This window comes from Amblyomma americanum, chromosome 4, assembly GCF_052857255.1.
Source record: "Amblyomma americanum isolate KBUSLIRL-KWMA chromosome 4, ASM5285725v1, whole genome shotgun sequence".
NCBI lineage: Eukaryota > Metazoa > Arthropoda > Arachnida > Ixodida > Ixodidae > Amblyomma > Amblyomma americanum.
Genome location: NC_135500.1, coordinates 203,676,204 through 203,689,522, shown reverse-complemented (window position 1 = coordinate 203,689,522; position 13,319 = coordinate 203,676,204). Strand labels below are relative to the sequence as shown.

Here is a 13,319-nt window from a genome sequence, read left to right as displayed (position 1 = left end):
ACGGATGGAACATGAGCCGGTGTATTATAGCGATTCCTAATCTTATATTATATTCCTCTGTTTTTGTCCCCCGCACTAATGGGCAGATCCTGGAGACATAAGCGGTACGCTCGTTTGACTGAAATGATTAGACCTGGAACAGTGTCGCAGTGCTGTGTTGGCCGAGCTGCGTGAACTACCAGCTCATGCCAATAGTGAAGCACATTTCCAGCGGCGCTGTAGTAGTAGCAGTGGTTTTATTAAAATATTAAAAGAGGAAGGAAAAGGTCTTCGTTGGTCCCAGAATCTGCTATCGCTACTGGAAGCACCTGAGCTGGGGCAGCGGAAATAAAGGGGTATACCAGGTAGACTGGAGACATCAAACGAAAGAGGTGAGAGGACAGCCAGGAAGTATAGGATAAAATAGGATAGGAAAAGATAGTGTTTGGTTATTGCGATCCTTCTCTGAACGAGCGCTTCTTCTGTCCGCCAGCAACGGGGAGCCTGAGCCCATTCCTGAGCCTGCACCTGCGCACGCTCGGCCTGTCCGACGAAGAGGCCGTGCTCATCAACACGGCGGCCGCGTTCGCCAGCCTGCTGGGTCCCGTTCTGGTGGGGCTGGTGGCTGAGCGGCGCTGCGCGTACCGCTCGCTGCTGGTGCTGTCGCTGGTGCTGGCGGGCGCCGGCTACTCGGCGCTCCTGGGCGTGCCCCGCGTGGTGCGCAGCCCGCGCAGCCCGCTGCTCGAGTTCGACTGCCCCTCGGGCCTGTACCTGGAGCGCTGCCCCGAGTGGGACTCGTGCACGGCGTCCGAGCTGAACCCGCTGGGGCTGGCCACGTTCCGGGTGTCCAACTGCCACTACCAGTGCGGAGGCGGCAACCAGAGCGCCGTGCGCCAGCCCATCCACTTCTGCTTCCTGAGCCACGAGGGCAACCTGTGCATCATCCACGAGGCCGGCTCGCGGGACAACTCGACCACCGAGTTCGGCGCCAGCTTCCTGGCCAAGACGGCGCGCACCCTGGTCGACGTCAGCGTGGCGCGGTTCCTCGACCACGAGGGCCGGCACGACGACGAGCTGGTGGACGTGTGCAGCTTCGACCTGCTCGCCCCTATCGTTGTGAACCAGAAGCAGTTCAACGACTACGAGTGCCGGCCCCACCCCGAGGGCTGCACCATCCGCTGCTCGGTGGCCGTGGCCGACAACCTGGGGCGCCGCATGCAGTCGGCGCGATGCGTGCAGGTCATCGGGGACCCCCAGGTCACCTTCTGGGCGACGCTGGCGCTGCGGGTGTTCGCCGACCTCTGGCTCATGACGGCCTTCTACCTGGTCGAGGCGGTCACCGTGCTCTCCATCAACGACTTCAACGGCCTCTACGGACGCATCAAGTTCTGGGCCGCCCTGGGCGTCACCATCTTCGCGGTGCTCACCGGCTTCCTGGTCGACTACTACAGCGAGCTGACGGGCGGAGCCGACTACTCGCCCGCCGTGTTCGTCTTCGACGGCCTGGCGCTAGTCTCCTGCGCCCTGGCGGTGTTCCTGCCGGCCGTGGAGGACAAGAAGGCCAACCACGTGTTGCACTACGGCCTGGGCCAGGAGCCGCGCTTCTGCTCCCTGGACACGAGCGTGCTCCTCTTGCTGGTGCTGCTGCTGGGCACGGTGTGGGGCTACCTGGAGACTTACCTGCACTGGATGTACTCCGAGATGGGCGCCAGCCACCTGCTGGTGTCGCTGTCGCTGGCGCTGCCCATGGGATGCGCGCTGCCCTTCCTGGCCATCGCCAAGAACCTGGTGCGCAACATCGGCCGCGCCAACCTGGTCGTGTTCGGCTTCCTGTTCTACGCGACGCGGGCCGCGGGCCTGTCCTTCGTGACGGCCCGCTGGTGGATCACGCCCTTCGAGGCCATGGAGACGTTCACGCTGCCCGTGCTCTGGGTCGCGCTGGTCGCGTACGCCCAGAAGGTGGTGCCCTGCCGGCAGCGGCTCACCATCCAGTGCATCCTCATCATTCTGCACTTCTGCATCGGTACGCTTAACTGCTCGATGGGCCTTGTGTGCCGAGACGTAGCCTGCACCAACAACGTGCTACAACTCTTTGGTTTGCGGAGCATTCTGGGTTTACTGTGTGACTTGGTTGGTGTAGCATCCCTCTATTGTGCACACTGGCTTTCCAGCTCAAGACGCGATCTTATGGGGTGCTGGATGTGGGTCTTGTTATCGTATAACTTACCCTGGAGGTAACCCTAGCTGGAAGCTATAACAAATGCGCCATTAAGAGATTTAGCAGTTACGCAAAGCTTTCTCTCTCGCTGCGTTTTGCTCTTGAAGACTGGGCGTTTTACTGTTGTATCGCTCAAGTTGCATGTTGGCTGTAGAGGGGAAAAACGAAGCAGAAAATTATATTGTGCAGACACCCTTTTTTATGGTATAGCGGTCTCCTTTATGTTGTGTCATGGTGAGAAAAGTTCGACAGGCATCATGAACTAGTGCGCTATTCACGCACACAAGCGGACAAAAAACGCTGGAGTTTCAAGCGCATCCAGGTACAAGACTGAAAATGGGCAATTGCTCGTGGCGCATCTTGTGTCCTGTGAGCTGCTGTCGCAATCGGATGGCATCTATACTGAAGGTTACGTTTACTAGTTCAGAAAGAAACACAACTCGGCTGACCTGAGAGAGCCGTGAATTCAGCAATATGCTTGGCGTTCACCTCTGCCTTGTCCGTTGCAGGCCGCGGCACGGGCAGCATCGCGGGCTTCTTCCTGAACGCGGCGTTCGGCCAGCGGACCACGTTCCGCGGCGTGGCGGTGGTCTGCGCCGGCGCGGGCTTCCTCTACCTGTTCCTGTACCACGCGTGCCTGCGCAGGATCCGCAGGAAGAGCCGCCGACACCACGCCGCCATGCCTGGTACGCACACTCCTGCCTTAACCGAGGGGACCATCACCCGCCCGCCTTGGTAGCCGCACAGCCGTAATGCTAGATCCGCTGGGCGATCTTTAACGAAGCGACGAAGAGCTATTTCCGGAATAGACAGCGCTGCGGCCGGGCGTGAGGTCGCAGCTCTTTTGTGCTTTGCATGGCGACCACGTTTAGATAGGAATGGGAGAGGCAGAAGTCGGATGGCCGAAATTAATTCTGAGGACTCTGCCGTGGAGTTCGTTACTGCGCGTTGTTTTGTAAGCTGAAAGAAGTAATTGTGAGAAAGACTGAATCGGTATGGTATACGGGGTTTAAAGTCCCAACGCGACATGAACTATGAGGGAAGCGGTAGTGGAGAGCTGACATCGTGCAGTGACATCGCCCAGTACGCGGGCGCCTCTCGTTTAGCCTCCATCGAAAGTCCACAGCCGCGGTTGGGATCGAACCGGCGTCCTCGGCTAATCTGACGAGCGCGGAGACTGAATTAGCGGCAGTTTTTAGCGGTTTTGCACGCGCTGCCAAAGAACACCGCGACGCTTCAGGCACTGAAACACAAGAAGCAGCATGGACTTACCTTCTCTGTTAGGTTCTATCTATCATTTTTAGTGCTTGAGCGCTAGAGCTTCCACTCAGCCGCTTAGCTGTCGCCTGTACGATGCCTATGCCCACCGGGTTGTGGGAAACCTGCCTTAGGCGGCCCACCTGTCACATAGGTGGCCCTCTATAGATGGCAGGTGAGCCACCTAGGTCACGTGCCCTTGTGACGTCACCACAGGTGCCCTCCGGACTGTGAGACTGCCCATTGTTGTAGGCGGCAGTTAAATCAATGCTTGGTCTTGCTCGAGGATAGCGTCCTGGATCTCACAAGCCTCACCGGTGGCAATACCTGCCATCGCAGGGCAGTGGATCGTCGCTTAACCGCGGCACCACTGTGTCAGGAGTGATGTGTGGACTCCTGGTGACCCGTGAATGTATAGAGACTGACCGATTCCGTGCGTCATATACCCTTAAGGCGTAGCTTACGTGTCCCCCTCCAGTGAAACCGAAACCGAAGTGAAAACCGAAGTGCTAGCGCGCCTAATTCGCATTTGGCCTAACCGGGCGAAATCGTCCATCATTTTTTTTTCTCACGGTGTAGCTACGGCTAGTATGCGGTCCCTCATACAGATTTAGGTTAGCGTTGTTATCAGTGCACATCGGTCACTTATGAACTAGGCACTCTCTTTGTGGTAAGAAGATTACTTGCTGTCAAGGCAACCTCGGCGATGGCCGTACTTAGCCCACACCCTATAGTCCTCTTTCAGACAGCCACAAATGGCATGTCACATTTGCCACAACACTATATGCACTGGTCATTCGCTCCTCTCGCACTCCACTTTCTTCGTTTATTCTGCACTAAAGCGAGTTAGTCTCCCTTCGGCCATGCGTTCAGCTTCCTCGTGTAGAGATCGTCGTTGGCTCGGCGTTGTGTGTCCGGCCACCCAGTGCGTGCTACACTCTTTGCTTCCTCCCCCCGTGTTTTCGCAGCCACCATCAACGGCGGCTGGTACCCGATGCAGAACTCGCGGGTGAACGGAGACACGCCCGCCCATCGGCCTATGATGGGCGACCAGGACGACTCGGACACCGGGGGCTTCGAGGACCGGGACTCGGGCTGGTCACACCGCAAGAACAGGAACTGACCGCCCGCAGCAAGAACGGTATACTGGAGACTAGAGAACGAATCGAATTAGGAGTCAATCGGACTTGGAGAGTATCGCCATGACAACGCGCTAGCAGGCGAAAACGACGGGTTTTGCCGTGTTCGCTGATAAACAGTTGTCGCTGTCGAGGTAGGACAGCGGAATGAGAGCATTCCCCTTTCAATTACATCCAACTCATCGTGCTGACGTGTGCATGCGTTCATTTTATTGCGGAGCGGCCCTCCCTGAAAGCAAATGGCGCTCCCGTCCGGTGTCGTAAAGCCAGCTATTTCCCCGCGGTGTATGCGTAATATTTGCTCGCTGGAGCCGCGCGCTGTCGTGCGGGGCGGGCTTTCCCGACCGGAGTCTTCCGCTGATGTCGGCCGGAAATTGAAGCGCGCGCTCGCTGGGCTGATTTTTCGCGCGCCAAAATTGCAGCCACCAGCTGCGCGACATCGATCTGTTTCACGCCTATTTGTTGCTGGCAAGGAGGACACGTCCAAGAGGTTATTGACCACTTCTTTCATTGTGTTTCTTTGGTTCCATCCTTCTTGCTTTCTTGATTTCTTATCTTCCTTTTTTCGGGCCCCCCTCCTTTCTTTTCTCTTCTCTCACTCCTATCTATCCTCGGTCATAGGTTCCTTCCCCCCTTTCTTCTTCTCCCTATCTTCCCTTCCAGGGGCGTTGTCAAAGAGCTGTTAAGAGATAAGAGCACCCCAGGAAATATTTAATGGTTTCCCCTCAATAGCATCATGCACAATGAGAGCTGTTCAAGCGCATGGTGGCGTTTGCGTCGTGTACAGGAACGCTCATTTTTTGTGTAACCGGTTGTGCATTGTAACGGACGTGCGCTGTTCCTCTCTTACGCGTGTAACAGAAGCGCGTTTTAGTTACTCGATGCATCAACATCATGGACATTTGTATGCAGGGATCGAGAGCATTTGTCTAGAGAACAACGATAACTTAATCACTTTCGTACACCGCATCTTTTGCTTTTTTTTCCATCAGCAGCAACTGCAAAATATAACATCAGCTTCCAACTAGGGTAAAGGAAGGAGCTAATGCTTAAATTTTCTTTATCTTCATTCTTTCTCTCGTTATTTCTTGCCTTCTCTTGTTCTTTTCTTTCCTCCCTTTTTCTTCGTTGCATTTTTCTTTTCTCCCTCCTTATTTCACCCCTTTTCATTTCATTATTTTCTCTCCCTCTCTGTGTGCGCACAGGAATGCGTGCGTGCTGCGAGTGAAGAGGAAATACCAGAACTATTCTTTGTGGAAATAAGGGTGAAAAAAATACATATAAACAAGCTAGCCCCTCAAATAATTGCGCGGACAGCGTGTCCATTAATTACGCATTACTCGTGCTGTTATGAACGCCTCCTGTTGCCGGGCATTATTGACGCCGTATAACTCCTGGAGTCATCGGGACGAAATCGTGGAAGCGCGCGAGTCAAAAGAGAAACGTTTTACAGCGAGAGCTGTTAGGCGCCAGTCCCTGGCTTTCGCGTCGTAGTCGTCCGCCGTCGTCGGCGTCACCCACCTGTTGCGCCGGTCAACCCGGGTCGCATAAGCCTACGGGTGGATTTGTTTGGAACAGCCTCGCCTGCCAGTGCAGGGGTGCATCAGGTGACCACTACACCAATGGTCACGTGACTAAGCGCATAAACTAAACACCTAAACAGCTATTGCTGGACCTCGCGTTACAGTCGTAACCGTCCCGTGAATTTTTTTTTGGTACAATTTTAGGCTGATTGCTCCGTTTCCAGTAATCAATAAATGTATTGGGGAATTCTTTCAATCTTCAGCAGGTTTCTTGAGGCGACCGGTGGCCATTTTTGTCGTTTGTTTTCACGGCGAAAAAGGCTTTGTGGAGTGCGCGGCGTCATCTTAATAGTACCAGTATGCTTTCATAGCAGAAACCTTAGTGACGTCACCAATAATCGACGGCATTCGCCGGCGGCATTCAGTTGTATGGACTACAGCGACCTGTTCGCTTTGCTTTGATATTACACTTAAGTTACCTAACGTAATCGTCGCTGTGTTTGAGACGCCACGTGCCAAAGGACCTGCACTCTCGATGACCGACAGAGGTTGTCGTGGTCCAGCATGACTCACTCCGTATGGGCTACTTCTGCCTTCACTACAGCGCAGGATGATAGCGTGGCAGGCAAGCAAAAAATAGCGCACCGCAACCGCGAAAAAAACAAGTCACCAGGAATGTCCGCCGTACGCGCGCACGTAAACACTTAGCTATGAGAAGACGCCAGCGGGCGTCCACACTAAGGAGGGTTCGCCGCTGGGCCGCAAGAGGGCGACTCTGCTCGATTTTACGGCCAGTATGATAGCGTGAACAGCTCAGTTCTTGACCATTCAGAGTGGGCCGTGTTCATGGCCAATGAGAATATGCCTTTTGTCGTCATGTGACACAGGTGGGCGTGGCAGTGGTGCCTCACGGGGCGGTTTTACAGCTATCGCTATCGCTTGTTCACTGTGAGGAAGAAAGTAAAATCTGAGAGTGTTCTTTTTTTTTGTCAGATGTTTGGGGAACTTTACGACAGCGAGCATTCCTTTTTTTTTCCTAATTTCTCTCATCTTAATGCGGTCGTGCGCATTTTTAGTAGTCGTTCTGTCATTTGAAGTGTCACCAGTCTTTGACGGTGAACTAGGAACGAACGGGAAACGGGTTAAGGACGAAGAAGCCGTTAGGCTCGGGGATAATTAGAGATTAGAACATTATTTTTATTTCTTCTTTTTTGGCCGCGTAAATGTGAAGGTGACTAGCAGTCTATGCCTCCCGATCCTTGGCCGATCCCCCAGTGTGGGTATATGCCAACAATAACGTGGCTTGTAAGCACCACGTTGCAAACTATGTTCTGTCACGCTACAGGTGTTTGGCGCAGCCGACAGGATCGGATTTTCGGTAACGAAACGATGTGTTCAGAAAACATAACGGACATATATACTGTGCTCTGTCTTTGAATTACCCTCAGTGGGAAAGCTACAGCAGTAAACTTTGCTTTTTCGTTCACCCTATCGGCAAGTGTCAGTCGTCTAAATTACTCGGCGCTTCTTAAGCGGGAATTGACTTTTTGTGTTCTGTTTGTTGTCTGTCGCAGGATTCTGTGGAGGCAGCCCAGACGGAGTCGACGTCCTGCAGCCGCTGTAGAGAACGTGTCGCAACTGCTGCGTAGAGGGCTCGCCGCGTGACCATTACCGACGTTCGGCAGTGGCCCACCGACGTTGCATGAACAAACTCACTTCCATAGCTGCGCGAAACAGAACGCCGGCTCTTCGGTGGTTGCGAGAACTATGGCGCTGCGGTCGCATTTTGCTCCCGAGGAGCATTCGGATCGGCAGGCTGAGATAATGCGTCATACGAAATCCGAGGTTTAAGCGAGCCCTTTCTGCAGCAGATGGTGAGGCGAAGAGAGAAAAAGTCAACTAAATGAAATGCTACCTTTTTCTTACGTCCCGTGACTCTAGTGTCTGTAAACATTTTCTCTGCATCTGAGCAAGATCCGACCCCAGCGCCTTCTTCCCCATAGCGAATGCCGCGTGTGGGTCACGGCAAGCCAGTGAACGAGGAGTTGCCGCACTGAGTCTGCTCTGGTAGGTCTTGTATGTTACGTGTTCTCCTCCCATATGTGGCTGCATCCCAAACACACCACGTGACCCTCGCCCCCCTGTTGTACATATACGGGCCCGCATACCCATGTGAGCGTGTGTGCTAGCGCGCAGACTCCGAGGCGGGACTCGAAGAGTCTCTTCTCCCCTGTCACCGGAGCTTCCCCCTTCGCAGTGTTCCCAAGCGAAAGGAAAGAATCTGTTCTTCTAGACCTCGCCAAGTGCCTGCCGAAGTATGTCGTGAACTTTACACTCCATGCTGCCTGTGACTTTCTCGCAAGTTGTCACCACCAACTCGCTTTTAGTGTAGTGTCTCTCACTTGTGGAAGTCGGCCGCTGCCTAGCGGCAACGTTGATTCAAGTACGGAAGACAACTAAACTGGCTGCGCGCTGGCATCTGAATTTGCCCTTGCTGTCCGTCGAGACAAATCGATCACGACAGTATGCCAGTGTGCAGCTGATTTATGCAGGAAGCTGTTTACACCTTTTCGCGTAAAAAGGGTAACTTCAGTTGATAGAACTCATTGTCATGCACGTCAGTATTAAAATAAAAAAAGAAAGCTATACCCTTTTTACTTAATTATTAAGCGTTCTCTAATTTTCGTCACAAGATAATGAGCGAGTGGATTCTGTGACTTAAACATGGTTACTGTCAAGATTTACTTCGCGGCTTTCATTCCTTGCAAACGAACTGCATGACACTAAGTCACGCGTCAGTTAAGTGAAACTTAAGCCGTTGTAATTTATGAGACAGGGGAAAGGCAAACAGCTTAATGAACATTGGAATTTTAGGTTGCCTTATCCTATGCCGAACTTGTCGCTCTTGTCACGACAGCAAGACAGATGCGAAGCGTGGCGAATCAAGCGTTTCTGAACCACTGCAGTCACTCTAACGTATAATGGTTCATTTGTTCCTGTGACATGTAATCTTACGTTAAACAGCATAGATCTAATGTTATGATAATATATTCAAATCTCACACCTTTGCTGTGCACTGTACTCAACTGTCATCGCGAGCGGATTCTACGCAGAGATGTTCATTCATGCTCCGATTTCATCGTTTTCTTTTTTTTTGACAACGAAAGTTGTAATAGATTATACAAGCCATTTAGTAGAAGCAATTTAGGAGGTACAACGGCAAGCGTGTAACGCAGGCGTGTAACACGTTACGCATAAGGCGCTAGGTGGACGCCACCAAAGCGCGATTGAGGTGTCCACTGACCCAGTGAGCCAGTTATGCGCCTTTCCTTTCCTCAAAACCAACGGAGGGTTTAGACTGCGAATAAGGCAACATTGGGAATTTGGCCATTTTGCTTTGTGCATGCGGGCCATGGAGTCCGTGAAGTGTGGCGGGGACGCGATCGAACCGAAGACCTCAAGCGGAAGAAGGCCGACTGTGCATGTTAGCTTATATACGCCAAAATGGGCCTGTCACTCCAGACCTCGCGGCCGCTAATGCAAATCAGCTTTCGCTGATTGATACGCTAAGCCGGTAAGCTTAGGTCTAATAGTTTTTTAGTCTCATTCATTGCTCCTAATGATAAGTCCCAGCAGGTGAACTGAGCTCACTCGCTTCCTTCGAGGCATTTCGCAAGGCTCACTAAAACTCCTTAAAGTGCCGCTTGAGCTTATCATTATTAGAATCTTTGCCCAGGGTGCCTGCTGGCGTAGTTCGGACATCATACCGTTGTGATCTCATTAACTATTACAAATACCTTACGTGGTTGAATGCGTGCTGATTACGCGCCATTTTAACGGCTTCGCTGGGATTTGCGGCTATTTGAGCGGACAGCTGGGATCGCTCGGAAAAATGGCTTCATTCTGGCCTCACGTTCTCATCGGCTTTCGGTGAACAAAAAGAAAGCTGATCATGATTGAGAATCAAGAGAGCCGTGCGAACCTCGCAACTATTTCAGAAAGCGTCGCCCTTCACTTGTGCAGATCTCTGTCCCAATGTGTTGTCGCACATCTCGCGCTGCAAGAGAGCATTGACAACTGCATGCCGCTTCACAGCGTGTGAATTACAGCTCTCCCGAGAACAGACTGCGACCTCGCTTGTATGTTGACGGTTATGTGTGAGGAGGCGCCTTTCAGACATGGCAGTGCAGTTTCATGCTGAATATTGTCTAACACTGGAATCAGGAACACAAGCTCTTGAGCGTTTAATTTTCTCTTCAGCAGATCGCTAGAATCTGGTTTTAAGACCACGAAGCCGCCTTACCGATATAGAACGACTTTCGCCGACAGCTTTTGGACCCATTTGCGAACACTGACAGATGGTACAACCCACACAAAAATACCTTTAGACTGTCCGTAGACTTCTGTCTATAAACTCTATAATCTCTCTATAGACAAGCCCTAGAGAACAGTCTATGGCAATACAAATCCTATAGACAGTCTATAGATTTATGGCCACACACTTTTATAAGACTTGTATATAGACAGTCTGTAGACTATGAATAGACAAAAAGAAATCTATGGGAAGGAAATAGTCTATAAGACGTCTATAGACAATTTATGTAAGAGAAGGCACAACGCCGGTTTGAAATACGCATTCAGAAGCTAAGCGAAATTGTTTTGCCCACGGATACCGATATGAGCGGAACAAAGAACCCACGCCAATTCATGCGCGGTGTCAGGGAGGAGTTATTCGCCGGCCTGGCGAGCATCACACCCGAGGCCGTCATTGAGTTGGTCAAGCAAGCCACCACTATCGAGCGAGCTCTCTAAGAATAGGACTTCCAGTGCGACCACCTTATCAGCGGCGCTCCGACGAATGTGGCGATATATTGACTGCAACTAACGAGATGTCCTTACGTGGGCTCATTCGGAAACTTTGGTCCGCTATAGGAGCTGTAGAGGCTCACTGCTACGAAAACGGAGTGGGCAGTAGCCGCAGCAGAAGTCCCGGTGAAAGCAGATCCCGGTAAAATCTAAATTGTCGAAAAGATCGCCACACTTACGGGCAGGAAGGCCCCACGACACTTCCTGGGCCTTTGTGCGTTTTATCGCCGCCTGGCCTGGCTTAATTTGACGAAGGAACCCTTACGATGCTTCACACGGATGCGAGTTTTGAAGGTTTAGGTGTAATGTTCCTGCAACGCGGAAAAAAGCGAACGCGTACGCCAGCGGAACGCTGTCGCGTACAGAAGCTAACTATTCAGAGCCACATCCACGTGCGTCGCGACTTGATAAACCTCTGGCTGCAAGCGGGGTTGAGCAAGCGAAGTCATTTAATAGGCGAACTTGTGCTCTGGTCGACCGTGAAATTCCAACACTCCGCCGTTCCAACTTCGGTCTTCTTTCATGGAAGCAGCTCAAGAAAAGATAAGGACCACACAAGACGCAACTGGCCTCCTTGTCTTTTATGCGCTTTGTTTCCAAGAAACTAAGGGCTCGCACTTTTTGATTCGTCATCGTCGTGGTGTTCGTTGTGTACTTATGTGGTGCACATCAATATAGACGTGGTATTATACATTCACATGCGTGATTGCAGCCTGAATGAAGTGGTAAGGAACAATTTAGAGACGACCGGTGAACCGGCGTCGGTGGCATGCACACAGCTCTGGGCAAAGTCGGCTCAAAAACAGACGCAAGTCGGTTTAAACTGCACGTGCAGTTGAACGTCGTCTTGCCTGTTCGCGCCCTGCTCGTGGTATTGTGAAGCGGTGGTCCCGGGCTCGAACCCCGGACCAGGACCAAATTTTCTTTACCTACGGAGTTTCTGAGAAAGCTGTACAGCTATCCTCTGTGGCCGTACGGTTGCACTCGGGCGGATGTCGAGGAGCAATTATTTCCTTATTACAAATATACTCCGCCTTGGGGGATTCCCCTAAACATTTGACCACTCAGAATACCGTTGTTGCCGCCCCAATTACGTTCTCCGATCCGCCTTTCGCCCAGAATTTACACAAGCATGGTTGTGGTTAGTTTAACAGCGCTTCGATCGAACCGTCTAGATATTTTGCGATCGTTCACAATAGCGCTTTGAATCTGTTTGGCCCGCTTGTGCCATATGCGAAGGAAGAAAGTTGCTCTTATTTCACCGATGGTGTCGCCATCTGTTGCATGACATGAAAGCTATTTCAGTACACGTTAAACAACCTCTTCTACTCCGTTGTCCTCATCGCCAATATGTAGGCTCTGGACTGCCACCACAAGATACTTTTAACGCTACACAGGGGAACGCGTACACTTGAATAAATTTCCCAATGTGCCGAAGAACGCGTTGTGCACAATGACATACCTTTTAATTTGTGTAAAATTAGTTAGGATTATTATAGGTAATACGAGAAGGCGTGCAAAATTGAATAACTTTTTTCAGTTACTCATTTAATCCAGTCTGCAACGGCAGTCCAGTGAATCTAGCCCCTTCAATCACCGCACTTGTACAGTTGCGTACGGCACACTTTTCATCCATTGAAGTTGATTGAGTCTGACGCCAAGCTCAGCACTGCAAAGCAGTCACCGTAACAAGGTTGGAAACTTTTGGGGTATTACGATATGCTCTTGCCCTATCTCTACCGGTCGTGACACCCCTTATTGCTTACTTTATCAGTATAAGACTCGTCGAAACATATCGCCCGCCCCTTCACTGTGTTTTGACGATTGCCCACCCATCACATTGAATGCATGTGCTTTACTGACTGGCCGTGTATAGCCGCTGGTACACACAATTCAGATGAACACGCAAAACGCACTTATAACCGCTTCGTGCGAAGTAACGCAGTTGATACGTGTTGCAACCTTCGACAATTTTTGCAGACAAGAAGTTTAATGTCGCACAGAGACGACAACTCCCACTAGAGAAGTCGAACTTCTTTTACTGGAAAAGCGAAGAAGTATACGTAGAAGCGTGTTTCCAGGTGAAGGGTGTGTGCTGGTAGTTGTGCTGGCGCACGTCACGCCGTCGCGGAGTCTGGCGTAGTCGTATACTGCCGAGCCCTTTCCCTGCATGCGCCCATTGTGTCTCTGTGTCTCTAATTGTGGCTGCGTGTTGATCACGCTTCCAGTGTGCACGCCGTTGTGAACTATAGTAGCGCACAACCCGTCGCTGTGAGCGCCGTTGTAAATAAGATGCTATGTTCATCACATGCGAATAAAAACTATGTTGCATCTTCA

General features: G+C 51.6%; 1 protein-coding gene across 3 annotated transcripts in view; it reads left to right on the top strand.

Moving 5' to 3' along the window:
* Nucleotides 1-13,319, top strand: part of LOC144129126 (uncharacterized) — a 101,219-nt gene extending 87,900 nt beyond the window's left edge. For 2 of the 3 annotated variants that reach the window (XM_077663048.1, XM_077663047.1), the window contains 4 exons: nucleotides 473-2,002; nucleotides 2,707-2,883; nucleotides 4,423-4,595; nucleotides 7,691-13,319. In XM_077663048.1, the coding sequence (XP_077519174.1) occupies nucleotides 473-2,002; nucleotides 2,707-2,883; nucleotides 4,423-4,577 (1,862 nt within the window). In that variant the 3' untranslated portion in view covers nucleotides 4,578-4,595; nucleotides 7,691-13,319. The remainder of the gene's footprint in view (nucleotides 1-472; nucleotides 2,003-2,706; nucleotides 2,884-4,422; nucleotides 4,596-7,690) is intronic. The other variant, XR_013313867.1, reaches the window with a different exon arrangement.